The sequence below is a fragment of the Pelophylax lessonae genome (assembly GCF_965119305.1).
Source record: "Pelophylax lessonae genome assembly, chromosome: 2".
NCBI classification, from domain to species: domain Eukaryota; kingdom Metazoa; phylum Chordata; class Amphibia; order Anura; family Ranidae; genus Pelophylax; species Pelophylax lessonae.
The window spans coordinates 601,991,599-602,010,898 of NC_138769.1; the positions used below are offsets into that span (position 1 = coordinate 601,991,599).

General features: G+C 42.3%; 1 protein-coding gene across 3 annotated transcripts in view; it reads left to right on the forward strand.

Moving 5' to 3' along the window:
- The window catches only part of MAP3K12 (mitogen-activated protein kinase kinase kinase 12), a 217,838-nt gene that overhangs the window by 137,563 nt on the left and 60,975 nt on the right, over positions 1-19,300 (forward strand). For all 3 annotated transcript variants that reach the window (XM_082247686.1, XM_082247687.1, XM_082247688.1), the window contains 3 exons: positions 924-1,107; positions 7,302-7,493; positions 15,250-15,408. In XM_082247686.1, the coding sequence (XP_082103812.1) occupies positions 924-1,107; positions 7,302-7,493; positions 15,250-15,408 (535 nt within the window). The remainder of the gene's footprint in view (positions 1-923; positions 1,108-7,301; positions 7,494-15,249; positions 15,409-19,300) is intronic.

The following is a 19,300-nucleotide window of genomic DNA, read 5'->3' on the forward strand; positions in this document are numbered from 1 at the left end:
CCCTGCTTGGCCCGGTTTGCTTTTCCACTGCTGGTACCGCATGGTACGGTGTTGGAACATTTCGGTGCAGTACGGTATGGTTTGCTTTTCCACTTAAGTAGTACTAAAGTTAAGTGGGTGGGATAACAACGATTCTCTGACCAATCAGTGGCTAGTAGTGACTGCATGCAAAGGATTGTGGGATATGGTACCGGGTATGGTACCTCTTGGAACCACAATCGAGGTGGTACTGTTTTTGAGAGCCATACCGTTCGGTTCCATGCAGTGGAAAAGCGCCGCTGTACCGTACCGTACCGAACCGTTCCTACACCATAGATAATAGAAAAGTGCAGCACTTTCTATTATCTATTGTTCATTGGGTTTTTATCTATTTTACCTATGTGTCAGCTGCTATTTATTTTATTTTATTTTATTTTATCGTGTGCGTGCGCTGATATATCTCTGTTTTACGTTCCTACACCGTACCATGCGGTACCAGCAGTGGAAAAGCACAAAAGCGAGCCGAACCGTTCGGTTCCATGCAGTGGAAAAGCGCCATTATACATATCTATACTGACAAGATTGCAGAGGATCCTGCCCTGAGCTTTTGTGTGGACTATTGTGTCTTCAGGGCCTTCTTTACATGTAGCACTGACAAAAGTTCTGCTTATGTTCATAAAAGGACTCACATTTGCTAGTTTATTTGTGTAATATAAAGAGAGAAGCCCTCTTGTTCCTTTCTCCCACATGTTTCTTCTTGTACTACCCAGGTCAGCACCAGTATTTGCTACATTATATATTTGAGAAAATGCAGGAGTAATGCATGTCATCAGTAAACAGAGCGCAAAAGTGACGATAGCTAGTGATTCCTAGAAATAAAAAAACATATAGGGTTCTCCTATAACTGCTTTGTGTTTCTGTATTTCTGTTTTTATTCTGTGAAGACTCTTGGGAAGTGCCATTTGAAGAGATTCAGGACCTACAGTGGGTAGGCAGTGGAGCTCAGGGAGCCGTCTTCCTGGGGAAGTTTCATGGTGAAGAAGTGGCTGTGAAGAAAGTCAGAGATATAAAAGAAACCGATATCAAACATCTTCGGAAACTGAAGCACCCCAATATCATCACCTTCAAGTGAGAAAAAAAAAAAACTACTTATATAACAATTCAAAAACAATTCAGAGATGAAATCACTTTGTTGTTTTATAGCCTCTCAATAGCATATTAATGTCATACCACCCTAACCCTATCACATCCTGAATAAACAAATAATAACTAAAGGCAGGAATCCAATACAAGTGGACCGCTCAGGTGAGATGTGACTCAGGTGCAGGTTGGATCCGCCATCCAGATAGTCAATCAATCACAGACAAAGTAGTGACTGCACTCCGGTATAGTTGAAATCAAAGAATGGAGTGTTTTATTCTTCATCACAGACATCAATATATGACTGGAAAGACATGGGACAGGTAATTGGTTGACGCGTTTAACGACTAATCCAGTCGCTTACTCATATTCATACCAATGGGTATGAGCAGAGTTGTACTCGAAACCCATACTTGAGCAAAAGTACAAGTGCTCGATCAAAAAGTGACTTGAGTAGAAGTGGAAGTGCTCTATCAAAAAGTGACTTGAGTAGAAGTACTAAAGTATTCAACATTTTTTGTACTTAAGTATTGCAAGTAGTTTTTTTTTAAATTTGCTACTCAAGTACTGAAAGTAAAAGTACCAGTATTTTTAAAAAAAATTTGCTACTCAAGTACTGAAAGTAAAAGTACAAGTACTGTGTTATGTAGTTATTAAAGAAAGCCAAAAGTTTGAACATCATATTGTTTTTTATTATTTCAAATGATTAACCTAAAGGACAATCACAATTCCTTTGGCTGTAACTTTTTGTAAACAAAAACAGATAAAGTATGTCCCTCCCTTCCCCCCTTTAAAGCATCCCTCCTTCTTTTCCCTGCATGTTTTTTTTTCTCCACAGCTTATTGGTGCGCAAAATCATATATAAACCAATGTGATATACAACAATATATTCCAATAATGAAATAAAGGAAGAGTGTATGAAATCAAAGTCAATAAAAAGTTCAAAATATTGTGAATCTTCAAGTATATATATATATATATGTTACAAAACAAGATGAATATATTTTCAACGGTGCAGGAATCAAACAGGTGCTATTCCAAATAATAGGTGCAGACTTCCACCACAATTTTTTGAACTTCCTGAAACCTGCCAACTACTGTTCTGGCAGTGGTAATTTTTATAATAGTAACGAGTAACTATGCAGCACAAAAAAAAAATAAATATCTTAGTAGAAGTATTGAAATCATTGAAAAAATGTAGTGAAGTAAAAGTGGAAGTAGGAGACAAAAATTCTACTCTAGGAAAGTACAGATAACGCCTTTCGGTACTTAAGTACAGTAGTGAAGTAGTTCTACTTAGTTACTATACATCTCTGGTTATGAGTAAGCGACTGGATTTGTCGTGAAACGCGTCAACCAATTACCTGTCCCATGTCTTACCAGTCATATATTTATGTCTGTGATGAAGAATAAAAGACTCCATTCTTTGATTTCAACTCTACCGGAGTGCGGTCACTACTTTTTCTGTGGTTGATTAAATAATAACTAAAACCTGCTTGACGTGAACTCTTTCAACTTTTGTATCTTAAACCTGTCAAGCAAGGGATGTACCAAACCCGTCTAGGAAACAAATCAGGTAAGTATATTCACACTGTACACCCCCTGTGCAGTGTGAATACACTTGCTTGATTTGTTTCCTATATTCAAAGAATACATTGACTTTACTTATCCTGGATTATTACTGTTAATAGAGCCTTTTAAAAATCGGAACATCATAGGCTATCATTGCTGTAGATGTAATTTGAAAAAATGTGACCTGCAGTCAAAAGGCTGTAAGTTTTTTTTCTCTGAACAAACTACTCCTGTCCATCATTAGACAGGAGGCCTACTTTGCATTCTACTGAATGTTTTATCTCTCAAGAGCAGCTTCTGTATAGCAAAGCAAGATGCAAACACAGAGTCAGGAGGCTGCAGGTCAGGATGCTTTAAACATGTTGGCCTTTTTCATAGGCCTCAGAGACAAACATTAATACATAATTTATACTAAAAATGAAGTTATATTTTAATTCCAAGGACTTTGATAAATATTCCCTTGGACTGAAAGATTGCCTTATAGTGGAAAAATAAACTAAACTGAATGGAATACCATAGTTCAGTTGATTTGATTATTCTCTAACTTCTTCAGATAAAGAGCAACTCACCTAAAAGGCATTTTTTCACCCTGGGTGGAATGGATCGAGGTGTGATCCCATGCTAGGTCCTTACTGATGGTCTGGACCTTAGTGTTGTAATATCACACCATACCCAGCACAGGTGTGATAGGACTAACTTTCTCTAGATGGTAAATGATACAACAGTTGTGTATCTTCCAACTGGGAGGATTGACTCCTCCACAGAAGTATGCAGAGAACGTATTAGTTTGGTAGAAACGGCATATTGGTGGAAAGGTCAAACCAAAACTCACAGCCATACCAGATCGCTAAAGTCCTCCAAACGTAGTATACTACAGATGTGTGTTGCCTTTGTGTTTCAGTATGCTTTAATATAAGTTCAATTTTTTTACAAAGATGTGTGCAGACTCAGTGGTATTACAGTTAGGGCATGCTATAATACTTACAATACTTGAGAAGGAAAGGAGGAAAAGACAAGCTGTCACTTTATTTGGAGAATTCAGGGAAAAGTGCAGTTATTTAAAAGGATACACAGAGTTTTTCTGCCTACCTACACTGTATGGCCAAACGTTTTAGGACACATGATCATCACACCTACTATACAGTATGTCCAATAGTATGTGGAGACCCCTCCAAATTATGGGTAATCCAGATTATTTTTAAGTTTAGTTGTTTCTAATGAAGGGTACTGGGAATGCAACAGCATTCAAAGACATTTTAGACATTTTTCAACTTCTAATCTTGTGGATACAGTTTTGGGAAAGCCCTTATATTATTACAGTTTGAATGTGCCCCTGTGTACAAAGGCAAATACATGATTACATGGTTGGACCGGCTTGGCATGGAGGAACCTGGGAGGCCTGCACAGGGCTATCAATCCCACTTAATACCAATTACGAGCAACATCAATACCAATTACGAGCAACATCTGTAAACAAAAAGAAACAAAAAAAGGGCGCATAGACCTAGCGCATTATCCTCAATAATATGGCTTTATTTGTAAAACATAAAAATGGCTACTCACAAACAGAAGTTGAAAATAATCATATCAAACTCAATCGCTCGAGTGTCAGGAATAGTCCATGTATGTGTCCATAGTCCTGTTAAGATGACGGCCCAGGTGGCTCTGAGGAAGAGGCTAAGCCTCCAAAACGCGTCAGCCGTCATCTTAACAGGACTATGGACAAATACATGGACTATTCCTGACACTCGAGCGATTGAGTTTGATATGATTATTTTCAACTTCTGTTTGTGAGTAGCCATTTTTATGTTTTACAAATAAAGCCATATTATTGAGGATAATGTGCTAGGTCGGTGCGCCCTTTTTTTGTTTCTTTTTGTTTGTAGTACTGTTGGACTACCCCAGTCTTTTTAGGGCAGCAAGACTCTAGCCATCCGAGACACCAAATGTGAGTCCTGTGGGAAGTGCGGTCGGGGAACTTGGATTCTAAGCGCAGGAGAAAGGTGGCATCACCATATCTTTTTTGGAGCATGTACAACATCTGTACCTGACCTCACAAATACTCCTTATGCTGGATGGGTGCAAATTCCAACAGATATACTCCAAAAATTATGGAATGCCTTCCCAGAAGAGCATAGGCTGATATGGCCCCATTCACACTTGCGAATGGGGCCATTAGCGATTAGATTTGGGAGACCCAGCTTCCTAACTATTCACAGCCTCTCACATGTAATCGCTCAAGCAGCAATTATCTGTGAATGATCAGCCTTGGACACAGACTGTCTATGTCATGGCCACAAATAGCTGCAGTAGCTGTCAGCCTCCTATTGCTTTAATGGGGCTTCCAGCCTCAGCTAATTGCTGGGAATCCCTACCCGGTCTCCTGAATTTAATCACTAATAATCAGATTCGCAGGTGGAAAAGGGGCCTTTCGCTGCAAAAAGGGGTTTAACTCCATATCAGTGCCCATGGTTTCGGAATGGGTTGTCCAACAAGCACATAAAGATGTGATGGTCAGGTGTTCACCAACCTTTGGCCATATACTGTACTAAGATAAAGGGGGGATTTTAACAGAATTAGTATAATTATTTAGATGTGGAATTACATTTAACTTTGTGGTGATACATTCCTCCGGGAACTGCAGTGTTTGGAATGCTATGTGGTAATTGCACACTATTATGTTTGAAAAAAGGAAGCAGGAAAATGCGTCATTGTATATCAACACTTTTTAAAGATAACTTTACCACTAAACCTGGTAATTATAGTACTCTTAGTTGATGTGTATAAAGCATAAGCACAGTTTGCTGCCCTTAAAGAGTAACTCCACTTTTGTTGAGTAAGGATTTTAACAAACTTCTGCTTCTGTTTGACAATGGTTTTCAATACTGATTCTGCCTCATTCATAATAATCACCTGGTGCATTCTAAGTAGGCAAATATACAGCTATTCTTGATGACAACTGTGTTTGCCAGTTACAGTTGTAATACATTTATAAACATAGCCTCCAATAATCATTAAAGCAGAAGGTGAAGGGAGTCCAAGAGTCAAAGCACAAAGGGGAACAAGAGTAGGGTTTAGTTGTAGGGCTGAGTATAGCTGAAGTAGTAAGTGGTGTCCAGCATGGTCCTTTTACTGTTCATGTTCATTTGGTCTCCATGTCTCATGGTCTCGACTACATCTCCAAGAATGTAACCTGGCTCATCCCTGAGGTAATGCTGGAGGGCAGGAAGAGTTCAAAGAACCCAGACGTGGATCCAGCCAGTTTGAGATGGGAATGGATTCCACTTCTAGACACTGAAAAAGCACTAGAAGTTGCTCAGGAGTGGATAAGAGAAAGATGCTTTATGTCCTCACTTGTAGGTAGCTAAACTCAGACAGATTATTATTATTGTACAGGATTTATACTGTGCCAACAGTTTGCGCAGCGATTTACAACATAAGGGCAGACAGTAAGTTACAATACAATTGAATACAGGAGGAATCAGTCGGCCCTGCCCATTAGAGCTTACAATCTAAGAGGCAGGGTCAAGTGATACAAAAGGAAATAGCTGTGAGGGATGGGCTGATGGAGAAAATAAAAGTACAGTTGTTAGGTGGGGACAGAATAGGCTTCTCTGTACAGAAGGGTTTTCAGGGATTGTCTAAAAGCAAACTGAGTAGGAGATAGTCGGACAGACTGGGAAGGGAGTTCCATAGAATTGGAGAGGCTCGGGAAAAGTCCTGGAGGGGAGAATTGGAGGAGGCAACAAGGGAGTTAGAGAGCAGGAGGTCTTGGGAGGAACAAAGAGAATGATTAGGTTGGTATTTTAAGACTAGGTTAGTAATGTAGCTGGGGCCGAGTTGTGGATGGCTTTGTAAGTTGTTGTTAGTATCTTGAATTTAGTTTCTTGGGTGAGTGGAAGAGGGATTGACAGAGATGAGTAGCAGACACCGAATGATTGGAAAGATTCCTACCTGTCAGATTGAGCCCAAGAGGGGTTTGCACTCTCAATGTTCTGATGAGAAAAGTTGCAGGGTCTGCATCGCTTTCAAAGTAATTAACCATTAGGGAATATCTCACCAAAAATGAAATTTGCAGAGGATGCCTGAAATCTGACTCGTATCTTAGTATAGACTTTTGGGAAAATCGGTGAGCCAATCACACAAGCAGGAGATTACATTTATATAGATATATATATATATATATATATATATATATATATATTTTGTACAGAACACCTCCAGGTGGCTGTATTGCATTGAATTTTACAGAAAATGACAGAGCTGCAGATTGAAATGGAAAGGTAATTTTTAAATAACTTTTAATTACAAAAAAGCTTGGGTAGCATTTGTATATTTGCTATAAGCAATTGTGTATGTATGCATGCTTTATTCAACAAAGGTGGAGTTCCCCTTTAAGTTAAAAAAACCCTGAGATTACAGGGTGCACAGAGCATAAATGAGAATTCCAGGGCAGGGCAAGTTTCAGCAAAGGAGACTGGAGAGTACATACAGTTTATCTGCTCCTGAGTAATGTAACATCATCATGTCTCATGTTCCCCTGTTACGAGGTGGAATTTGTTGTGGTCATACAAGGGGTTAATGATCTTGTTGCATATTTTGCTTTGTAGGGGTGTATGCACGCAGGCTCCTTGTTACTGTATCTTAATGGAGTTCTGTGCTCAAGGGCAGCTTTATGAAGTGCTTCGTGCTGGAAGGAAAGTCACCCCCTCCTTACTAGTGGATTGGTCCATGGGTATAGCTGGGGGAATGAACTATCTTCATCTCCACAAGATTATCCATCGAGATCTCAAGTCACCAAAGTAAGTAGTGATTGTGGAAACTTGCTATACTGTGCTATAATGTGTACTTGGCTAATCATATCATATTTGTATCCAACAGGCATAGATAGCTTAAAATAATGTAAAATATTCAGTCGTCAAGTCTCTAATTATGCTCCCCATTACCATGGTCAATTTGTGCACAATCGTTGAAAAAGATAATCCCTATGACATACATCCCCCCAGTTAATATATGGACTCATATTGACTCATCCATGGGACACCTGGGTCCATGGCAGAATGGGGTCAGAATGGGGTCAGACCTGCAATCGCTGCAGACCACAGAGAGGCCTCTGCTGTTTGTTGCTGAAATAAATAGAACTTTGCTAACCATAAAAATCTTTCCCATGCAAAATAAAATACCTTCATAATAATGTCACTGCATCCACATTGATTCTTGACTTAATTAACAGCTGAGCTTGTAGCACTTGCCTCAGGCCTTCTCAGCATTCAGTAACGCAACACTTTATTCTCTCCAACATCACACTGATTCACAAGGGTTTCTCCATTCCAAATCAAAACTGACAAAATATTCCCTATGGAAGGACCGATACATTGTGGTGTCCTTATTCAAAGTATAAGAACCCGGCTGGCAGGATAGTGGGCGATGTATGCGTGTCACCCAGGTTTCTCAGCTACACAGGGTGAGGGGCTCCAGGGTTTATGGCTGATGTGGAAGAAACAAACTTTGATGTTTTCTTGCATCTTAATAATTCACCAAGGTCCTTGAGCCTGGAACCTTTGTAGAGCATTAGCTGGCATAAAGCCTCCATCCCTATGTCCACATCCTACCTGGTATCTAGTTTCAGATGTACACAAACCTTTTTATATGTGAGCTGACTTATTCTAGAGTCCCTCTCCCCCACTCTCTGTGCTGTGGGAGTCTGCTGCTTGGTGAAAATCCTGACTGCTGACATAATACCTTTAGTCTCTCTCTCCCACTCTCTGTGCTGTGGGAGTCTGCTGCTTGGTGAGAATGCTGACTGCTGACATAATACCTTTAGTCCCTCTCTGCCACTCTCTGTGCTGTGGGAGTCTGCTGCTTGGTGAAAAGACTGACTGCTGACGTAATACCTTTAGTCCCTCTCTGCCACTCTCTGTGCCATGGGAGTCTGCTGCTTGGTGAAAAGGCTGACTGCTGACATAATACATTTAGTCCCTCTCCCCCACTCTCTGTGCTGTGGGAGTCTGCTGCTTGGTGAGAAGGCTGACTGCTGACATAATACCTTTAGTCCCTCTCCCCCACTCTCTGTGCTGTGGGAGTCTGCTGCTTGGTGAGAAGGCTGACTGCTGACATAATACCTTTAGTCCCTCTCTGCCACTCTCTGTGCTGTGGGAGTCTGCTGCTTGGTGAGAAGGCTGACTGCTGACATAATACCTTTAGTCCCTCTCTGCCACTCTCTGTGCTGTGGGAGTCTGCTGCTTGGTGAGAAGACTGACTGCTGACATAATACCTTTAGTCTCTCTCCCCCACTCTCTGTGCCATGGGAGTCTGCTGCTTGGTGAAAAGACTGACTGCTGACATAATACCTTTAGTCCCTCTCCCCCACTCTGTGCTGTGGGAGTCTGCTGCTTGGTGAGAAGGCTGACTGCTGACATAATACCTTTAGTCCCTCTCTGCCACTCTCTGTGCCATGGGAGTCTGCTGCTTGGTGAGAAGACTGACTGCTAACATAATACCTTTAGTCCCTCTCTGCCACTCTCTGTGCTGTGGGAGTCTGCTGCTTGGTGAGAAGACTAACTGCTGACATAATACCTTTAGTCCCTCTCTGCCACTCTCTGTGCTGTTGGAGTCTGCTGCTTGGTGAGAAGGCTGACTGCTGACATAATAACTTTAGTCCCTCTCTGCCATTCTCTGTGCTGTTGGAGTCTGCTGCTTGGTGAGAAGGCTGACTGCTGACATAAAACCTTTAGTCCCTCTCCCTCACCCTCTGTGCTGTGGGAGTCTGCTGCTTGGTGAGAAGGCTGACTGCTGACATAATACCTTTAGTCCCTCTCCCCCACTTTCTGTGCTGTGGGAGTCTGCTGCTTGGTGAAAAGACTGATTGCTGACATAATACCCTTAGTCCCTCTCTCCCACTCTCTGTGCTGTTGGAGTCTGCTGCTTGGTGAGAAGGCTGACTGCTGACATAATACCTTTAGTCTCTCTCTCTCACTCTCTGGGCTGTGGGAGTCTGCTGCTTGGTGAAAAGACTGACTGCTGACATAATACCTTTAGTCCCTCTCTGCCACTCTCTGTGCCATGAGAGTCTGCTGCTTGGTGAGAAGACTGACTGCTGACATAATACCTTTAGTCCCTCTCTGCCACTCTCTGTGCCATGGGAGTCTGCTGCTTGGTGAGAAGGCTAACTGCTGACATAATACCTTTAGTCCCTCTCTGCCACTCTCTGTGCCATGGGAGTCTGCTGCTTGGTAAAAAGACTGACTGCTGACATAATACCTTTAGTCCCTCTCTGCCACTCTCTGTGCCATGAGAGTCTGCTGCTTGGTGAGAAGACTGACTGCTGACATAATACCTTTAGTCCCTCTCTGCCACTCTCTGTGCCATGGGAGTCTGCTGCTTGGTTAAAAAACTGACTGCTGACATAATACATTTAGTCCCTCTCTCCCACTCTCTGTGCTGTGGGAGTCTGCTGCTTGGTGAAAAGGCTGACTGCTGACATAATACCTTTAGTCCCTCTCTGCCACTCTGTGCTGTGGGAGTCTGCTGCTTGGTGAAAAGGCTGACTGCTGACATAATACCTTTAGTCCCTCTCTGCCACTCTCTGTGCCATGGGAGTCTGCTGCTTGGTGAGAAGGCTGACTGCTGACATAATACCAAAAAGGTACATGTGCTGCCAGTTTGTTTTGTTCTTGGACTGTCCTGGGTGTTTTTGTCTCATACATGGTTTACTGCTCCCAAAAACAGATAAAGCGAGTGCCATGGCTGGGCAGGAGAGGGTTAATAAATTAGAGAACAGTATACAAAATATACACATTTAAATGTTGCGCATTGTAAATTAGAGTAGCTTTGGATAGAGTTTACATTCTATAACTGTTACCATGGTTGCCAGATTCGTGTTGCCAATTTTATGTTCATTCAGGTCATCTGTTCATTAGATGGAAGAAATGTTGTGTTTCCATTTGGCAGGTTCCTTATTTTGTGCATATAACCCAATGTGTACCCTTACAGTACAGTTCTGTGCACTAGTGAAAATCTTTCTCTGAAATAGTTTGCAGCAATCAGTGGTGATATGATATACTGTACATAGGATCTATGGCTCATGCTGGCATTTGTTACAGCACTGGTCTCTGTCTTCTGTGTGGGTGGGAAGTGTGAGTATAGCACGCATGTTGCCTTGGCACATATTAGCTCTCATATTAGCGGGCACCTCTGTGCATTGAGCGGATGGGTCATGTGAGCTATATAGGAGGTTATTAATCAAAGAATCTGTAGGAAGATTTTTTCTTGTTGCCCATAGAAACAAATTCCTTATTTCATTCTCCCACACTGCCATCATAGAATGCAAGGTAAAATCCGCTTACTGTGGAAGAGCAGTTCTTCCCTCAGAAACAAAGACAAAAGTACAGTTTGTTTTTACTAAATAAATATTGTGCATCGATACTGTAAAATTTACCTGAAAGGAGACCAGTCATGTTTTACCTGCCAAATGATTTGTATTTCAATCCATCCAATTGTGCTGCCCTGTTCAGCAAAGAAAGGGACTTATTTTTTTTTTCTTGCAGTTAAGTAACACTTAGAGGTCTTGTCCCTCCCCCAGCCTGTGACTGGGCAGTGAAAGGAGAAGCAGCAGACTGATGAGCTCATCTCTGTGTCACTCTGCTCGCTCATCCTATAAGCATGTTCCATGTTATCACTTAGGCACTGCAGCACAACAGATTACTGCTTCTCCTGTACAGCAAATGAAGAGAATAGATTTTTTTCCTTCTATAGTTAAGTAACAGTTACAGGTCTTGTCCCTCCTCCAGCCTGTGAATGGAAAATGAAAGGAGAAGCAGCAGGTTGGTGAGCTCATCTCTGTGTGACTCTGCTCCCTCATCCTATCAGCATGTTCCTTGTTAGTACTTGAGCACTGCAGCACAACCGATTGCTGCTTCTCCTGTACAGCAAAAAAAGAGACTTGTTTTTTTTTCTCTGCTTCAGTTATGTTACACTTACAGGTCTTGTCCCTCCTACAGTCTGTGACTGGACAGTGAAAGGAGAAGCAGCAGATTTAAGCTTATCTCACTGTCCTATTTCATCCTATCAGCATGTCTCATCTTAGCACTTGGGCACTGCAGCACAATTGATTGCTGATTCTCTCTCCCCCAGTCTGAGCTCTGCAATACAGACTGCAAGTCAATGATACCAAGTTCAGTTCAGGTATTTACACTGATTGTTAAAAAATACATTAAAGTGGTTCTAAAGGCAGACAGTTTTTTTTTTTTAACCTTAATACATTCTCTGCATTAGGGTAAAAAAAACTTCTGCATGCAGCCAAACCCCCACCCACCCGGCCCTCCCCCATACTTATCTGAGCCCCATTCTCAATTCAGCGCTATGCACAAGAGAAGCAGCTCCCTCTGCTTTCTCCCTACTCCGTGGACACACAGAGCAGGGCTTAGGAGCGAGCCCGCACAAGTGCCCCAAAGCTAGCGGCTTACTATGCAGCACATGCTTGCATTCCAACTATGTGGATACAACAATCTGCCCCAGCAGTTACACAATGGCTTGCGTGGGTGAATGAAAATGAGCAACTAAGAGGATCTTCTTTCGCCCCCTTTCGGGATACAACCGAGGAACATAAGACCAGATGGTTGCACTTGAATCTTTTTAGCTTCTCATATGAATACCTGACTTACTCTTGTTCCACATAAGGGATTGATACCTTCATTGAACCTACTACCCTAAAAGCTCCTCAAGTGGTGATCTCCCTTCCCTACCTCCCCTCTACTTTTTTTTTTTTTTCTTTTTTTTTTAACCTTTCTTCCCTATCCCTTTCTTCCCCTCCTTCTTTAGAATATATTCTCTTACGTCCACATCTTCTCTCCCTATTGTTTACATTAAAATTAAACTGTTGCTGGATGCTCACAGATTCAAGCTTTTACTAATACATATGTATACCATATGGGAATAATTAATGGGTCTGGTGCTGCTAATTACCAATGCAGAGGTAGATATGTTGTTAAATAAATCTTATTAATTGATGGTCTGTCTCTTCCACAACTTCCTATATCCAAATATTAAGTACTCAAAGGTATGTGATACCAATACACAAATATTAAAATTGGCTAGTATAAAAATAAATATATAGTGCTATAAAAATATGTTAAAAACAATGGTGCTAAAATAATTAGTGTCAATATACATTAAATAATTCATAAAGGGTTATCCTACTCATAAAGTGACAATGTGTTGTCCACGGTGCTCCACAAAACAGTGCAATGGTGATCCTATACAAAGTGCTATAAAATCACAAAAAATGCATGTATAAAGGATATTTTCTAGTCCTTATGAAAATATTCAATTAATAAAGTGACAGGTGCTCTTCAAAGTGCTCCAAAGTGATCCGTGATAATTTTATTAAATGCGGCTGCTCCTGATGACGTCATTGTGACGAAACGCTTACTGCGGAGCCACGAGCGTCTTTTCGTCACTTCTGGCTACTTCCGGTTACAGGCCGTGGAACACACGAGACCCGAATTTCCTGTTTGAATTACCAAAGCCGCACTGTTTTTACATTGTAAGTAAGTGAGTAAGTGCTTTTATTTGCATTTAATAAAATTATTCAAAATTGGTACTCTATGGGCTGTTGCTCTTTATCTTTTCATGGAAACGAGCACTAAGAAGGGGAACTAAGGTGTTATATGATTATGGACCCTGAGTCGGCTGATCTGGTTGAAGCCACCATCCTGACAGGCCTGGGAACCCCTTGAGGGGACTGAGCTCTGGTGAGTGTGGGACTATCGGGGGAGCACGACTAGTGGAAACCATTTTTATCACGGATCACTTTGGAGCTGTACTCAGTGTCTCTCCCCCTTCCTACAGCATGTCTCCCCTACCTTACACAGACAGGAGGACTCGAGGCATAGCAGGTCTGGAGGAAGGAAGCTGCAAGATAGTGATTGGTTGTTTACATTGCCATTCATCTTGGCAACCAATCACTGGCTTGCTTACCTTTGGCAGTTCCCGCCCTCCCTCCAGAACTGTCCCGCCTCACGCTGTCGGCTCTGCAAAGAAAGAAAGCATGACAGCTGAAAGGAAAACAGGCTGATAAATGGCGCGACCGCTGCGGTCCGGCAGGGGGAGTGATGGGGGTCGGACTCGGTCCGCGGGCCGCCATTTAGTGATGCCTGTTCTATAGGATCACTATTGCACTGTTAATTGTGGAGCACTGTGGACAGCATATTGTTACTTTATGAGTAGGATAACCCTTTATGAATTATTTAATGTATATTGACACTAATTATTTACACCATTGTTTTTAACATCTTTTTATAGTACTATATATTTATTTTTATATTAGCCAATTTTAATATTTGTGTATTGGTTTCACATACTTTTGAGCACTTAATATTTGGACATAGGGAGTTGTGGAAGAGACAATCAATTAATAAGATTTATTTAACAACATATTTACCTCTGCATATGGTAATTAGCAGCGCCAGACCCATTAATTATTCCCATATTTCAATACTTTCCTTTAGGGTGGGCAGCAACACCATTTTTATATTTTGATTAATTTCTTATCAATTTGCACCCTTTGCGCCTGATTCTATTTTATTCTTTATATATATACCATACCTTTCTTCCTGTAAGTAGTATGCTCTGAGACTGTCCAGGAATGACTTCCAATTTCGAGACACACCATGTTTTCTCAGAGACCTTGGTATTGACTTTTAATGCATGTCTTTACCATGTTCAACAAGAAAATTTATTTTCTTACAATGGACATTCCTGGAAACCTTACCTCCACATGTTATTGGAAAAAACGGATAGTTTCATATATAAAACCATGTACTTTCTTGTCTATTGCATATCCTTTAAATAAATAAATAAAAAAGCAGCTTACTATGGTGGGCACTCCGCATTGAGGAGGAGCCAGGAGTTTCGGTAAGGGACCCCAGAAGAGGAGGATTGGAGTTACTTTTTGCAAAACCATTGCACAAAGCAGGTAAGTACTGTATTTTCTGGCATATAAGACTACTTTTGAACCTCAAAAAAATCCCCCAAAAATGGGGGGGTCGTCTTATACGCCGAGTATAATATCTCCAAGGTAACCTAAGTATAAGTATTACCGGTAGATGAAAATTAGGGGGGTCATCTTATACCCCCAGTCGTCTTATACGCCGGAAAATACGGTATAACATTTTTGTCATTTAAAAAAAAATATATGGATTTACAATCACTTTAAAGAATGTATTATTAAATATCAATCTGCATAAATCTGTGCCATTTGTATCTGCCTGGAGTTGATGATATGGTATGTATTATTTGTTGTCCCATGTTTAGCTTTATTTTCTTGTTCAGATGAGGAATCTGGAACTAAAGGATCCATAAATTCTGAAAGTCAGCTAACTACTTACCACTATTTATATTTCAGTGCATGCAAAATGTCTTAAAGTGCTATGCTTCTCTAGTGTATTATATAACTACAAATTTATGTACTGTACATAATTTACCTATGTACTAAAATTGAATAGTATTTCTAATATTTAGGGTATGCCTATGTCATGTTTATTCTTTTGTTACCCACAGCATGCTGATCACCTATGATGACCTAGTAAAAATATCAGATTTTGGTACTTCCAAAGAGTTGAGTGACAAGAGCACTAAAATGTCCTTTGCTGGTACAGTAGCTTGGATGGCACCAGAGGTCATACGCAATGAGCCTGTCTCTGAGAAGGTGGACATCTGGTGAGTGACTACACGATGAATCATAATCCGGTCATCTGCTTTTATCCTGTTTACAGGGTTTGAATCCACCAATCTCCTTTTTTTTAGTTAAATTCTTTTATTAAACAAATAGTCCCCCCCCCCCAAATCCCTAATGATACCAGTTGGCATACCAGTCTTCTGGTATGCTGATAATATAAGTATGCAGGTTGCCAGCTGCATTAATACCAGCCCATATGCCATTTATCAATAAGCTGCTTTTAAAAGAGGTTGGTTCCTTTTGGGATTGTTCCTCTATACTGCAAAGAAATCATTAAAATATTTACCCACACTGAAACATTACTATAGCATTGGTACATATGGTTTTCAGAGATTCCTTCAATTGGTTAATTTATCCTTAAGGCTGCATTCACATGTCAGCATTTGGATCGCGGGCAGAATCGCCGCGATTCCGCCCGCGATCCGGAGATTATTGCAAATCGCGGGACGCCTGTGCGTTGCCCGTGATTTGCAATAGCCCCCCAAACGCTGAGCGATGTTGCCGCGATTTCCACCTGCCGAATCGCGGTAACATAGCACAAAAAAAATCGCGGGACACAATACGCTCCAAAGAAGCTCTTGTACTTTTTTGGGCGTAATGCGTCCCTGAGATTTTTTTTTTGCGCGATGTTACCGCAATTCGGCAGGCGGAAATCGCGGCAACATCGCTCAGCGTTTGGGGGGCTATTGCAAATCACAGGCAACGCACAGGCGTCCCGCGATTTGCAATAATCTCCGGATCGCGGGCGGAATCGCGGCGATTCTGCCCACGATCCAAATGCTGACATGTGAATGCAGCCTTAGGTTCAACAAAAATATTGGAAAATATTTATATGTACTTGAGAATTCATTGTTTGATGTTTTGTTTAGTATGTAATTTTAATTTTCTTATGGGAGTGTGAATTGCATATCTGGGTGTTGTGCACCATCCCACTTATTATACTGGATGAAGTGGAGCCCACTTGGTGCATACATCTGTGAATGTAATCCATCAAAATCAGCACATGCAGCTCACCTCTTGATTGCTTTATATATATATAAAATAGATGGAAGTTCAAGCAAATCTACACTGTATCTGAGCACCACAAACCAAAAACACTAGTCAATTAATTTTTAATATTCAAAGCAAACTCCCCCATCCATCTATGTCTCCATGTTTTATTTTGCTGTTCAGTCACTTTGAAAATTATGTGAATCAAAACTAAAATCTCATGTGCAACATATGAGGAAAGTGTTAGTGCAAAATATGTGCTAACATAAAGTGCCTGTGTTCCAATAAATTAATATATATCAATAAATATTAAATTTCTCTAGCGCTCATTGACAGACGTAGTCCTCGGTGATACACCACCTTCGGGTTATGTTGCCTCCACAGGAGCAGGACTAGACAGGAAATTAAAAAGCTCTGGCCACACCCTAGGGGCAGTCCCAGAGGGTATATCCTCTCTCTCTCTGCCTCAGCAAATCAGTTATTTTCTGTCTAGTTAGGAGTAAGGTCCTAGATACCTTGCTGGGATCTTAGGTCCTGGCAAGAATTTTTTTCTTAAAGGATTGTTAGACAGCTTTTTTTCTCCAGTGTTCCTGTGAGATCTTCAAGCAAGAAAGCTGAACTGGGCGACGGGCTGGATGTTGAGATCCGGTGGTCACCCCAGTTCAGCCTACGAGCGCGTGCAGGCCATAGCTCCGCGCTGGGTTGGCCGCGACAAAGTCCCATTAAAAGGACTGAACCCGCGAGTTAAACGTCTCGCTGAAACGCCAAAGACCATGAGTCACGGCGTCCGTATCGGTCGACAGCCCTCCCGCCCCGGTGGAGAGGGGTACTGTCAGGAGTTGGTGCCCGCCTGGTTTCCGGTATGGTGAGTAGTATGTTCCCCCTTTTCCCTGACGGGTTTTGTGGTGAACGCGGGCCCCTCTCTGTATGGTAAGAAAGAGTCCTTTCTATCCTATAACATGTCACAAATCCTCCTACTTTGAGTGTGATTTTATGTGTGCAAAAGCCAGGAGGCTTGGTTTGGGAGCTAACAATCTATTGTATACATGTTTAAAAGATGTAATCTGTGGCATTCTGGGAATCTTATGGGTTAAGTATAAGCTACCTACCAGTCAGAAGCCACGGACATGTAGACTGCCTTCCAAATCAGATCTCCAGCTATTAGCAGGCCTCCCGAACGGCCATGCGGTCCGCCAGGGCCGGTACCGCCAACCACGCCATATCCCCATGAAGAGAGAGTGTTGTGTGCCCTGCAGCACACCGCTATTCAGTATAGGCCGCCGCCATTTTTTTTGCTGGATCGCACGAGCCGCCATTTTGGCGTAGCCTCGTGTCTCCAGCATGGGGGCGGCCATGTTTGAGGTGATCCTACACCTCGTGGAGCTTGGGGGGAGGCGCCGGAAGGCGTGCAGAGGGGCGGAGCCGCCTCCTTTCTTCCTGGGCAGCCAGCCAAAAGACTTCCTGTTTGTCAAGACAGCGCTGTAAGCTGTTGCAGTTTAACTCTGAGCATCAAGTGGTGAGCCTGGGGGTCTATCTCTCTCTCTCTCGATCTATAGGGATCCCTAGCAGGTAACACTAAGGGGCTTTTTGTGGCGCTGGGGGTCAGAAAAGAAAAAAAAAAAAAAAAAAGTTTTTTTCTTTACTTTTGAATTATATTATCCAGGAAGTAACTGGAGTTATTATGGACCCTGCCACACATATTCCCCCACCTGTTTCCCTCGAGGGGGCCTCGGGACCCGCCGGTGCACAGAGTATAGAGTCATTTACGGCAATTTTGGAGTCTATGGTGGCTCGGGTGGAGGCGGCCTGTCAGGGACGGGGGTCAAGGAAGCGACCCCCGCCTACCCCTATACTATCTGACACCTCTGACTCAGATTCAGAGATGGTCACGGCAGTTGCAGGTTCCTCTGCAAGGGCTGTTATCCCAGGTAAAGCCCCCTCAGACAGTGAGGAGGACGCTTCTTCTCTTGCTATAATTCAGGAAGAAGCATTGGTGGACGCACTAGTTGTGGCAGTACAAGAAACCTTAAAACTTGAGGCTTTACCGGCAGAGGCAACTGAAACAGAGAGGCCTTTTGGGACTAATAAGCCCATCAAGACGGCGAAGGCTTTTCCTGTACCTAAATGTTTCGGTAATCAGATTAAAGGAGAATGGGAGCATTCTAAACGTACTTTTACTATTTCCAAGCGTATTGCTAGACGCTATCCGTTTGAGGAATCCATCATTAAGAAATGGACGGTACCACCAGTCGTGGATCCGCCTATTTCCAGGCTGAATAAAGCCACGGTTATTCCAGTGGAGGACACTTCGTCCTTTAAGGATCCGGTGGATCGAAAGATAGAAGCAGAGTCCCGCACTATCTTTTCTCTGATAGGGTCAGCATTTAGACCAGTAATTGTTATTGGTCTAGTTTCCCAGACACTTACGGAATGGGCGAAAATGGTACGCCAAGATCTTAGGGGAAAAGATATTCCCCAGGAGACATCTGATTTGATGGAACAGATCATACAAGGGCTACGGTTTATCTGTGACGCAGCCTTGGACACTACTCCCTTGTTAGGGCATGCATCTAAGTTAGCAGTGATCCTCAGACGTGTGCTGTGGTTAAAATGCTGGTCAGCTGACCTAGGTTCCAAAAAGACCTTGACCAATCTCCCTTTTCAGGGGAATCGTCTATTTGGGGCCAACCTAGATGAAATCATCAAGGATGCCACTGGGGGCAAGAGCACTTTTTTGCCACAGGCTGCAAAAGCTAAGGAACCTCGCAACAAGCGAGGACCTTTCTTTACCGCCCATAAAGGGCGCCCGGCTGGTACTCCCGGGAAAGGCAAGACTCCTCCAGGAGGGTTCAAGAAGGGCTGGTCGGACAAGCAGAGGACCAA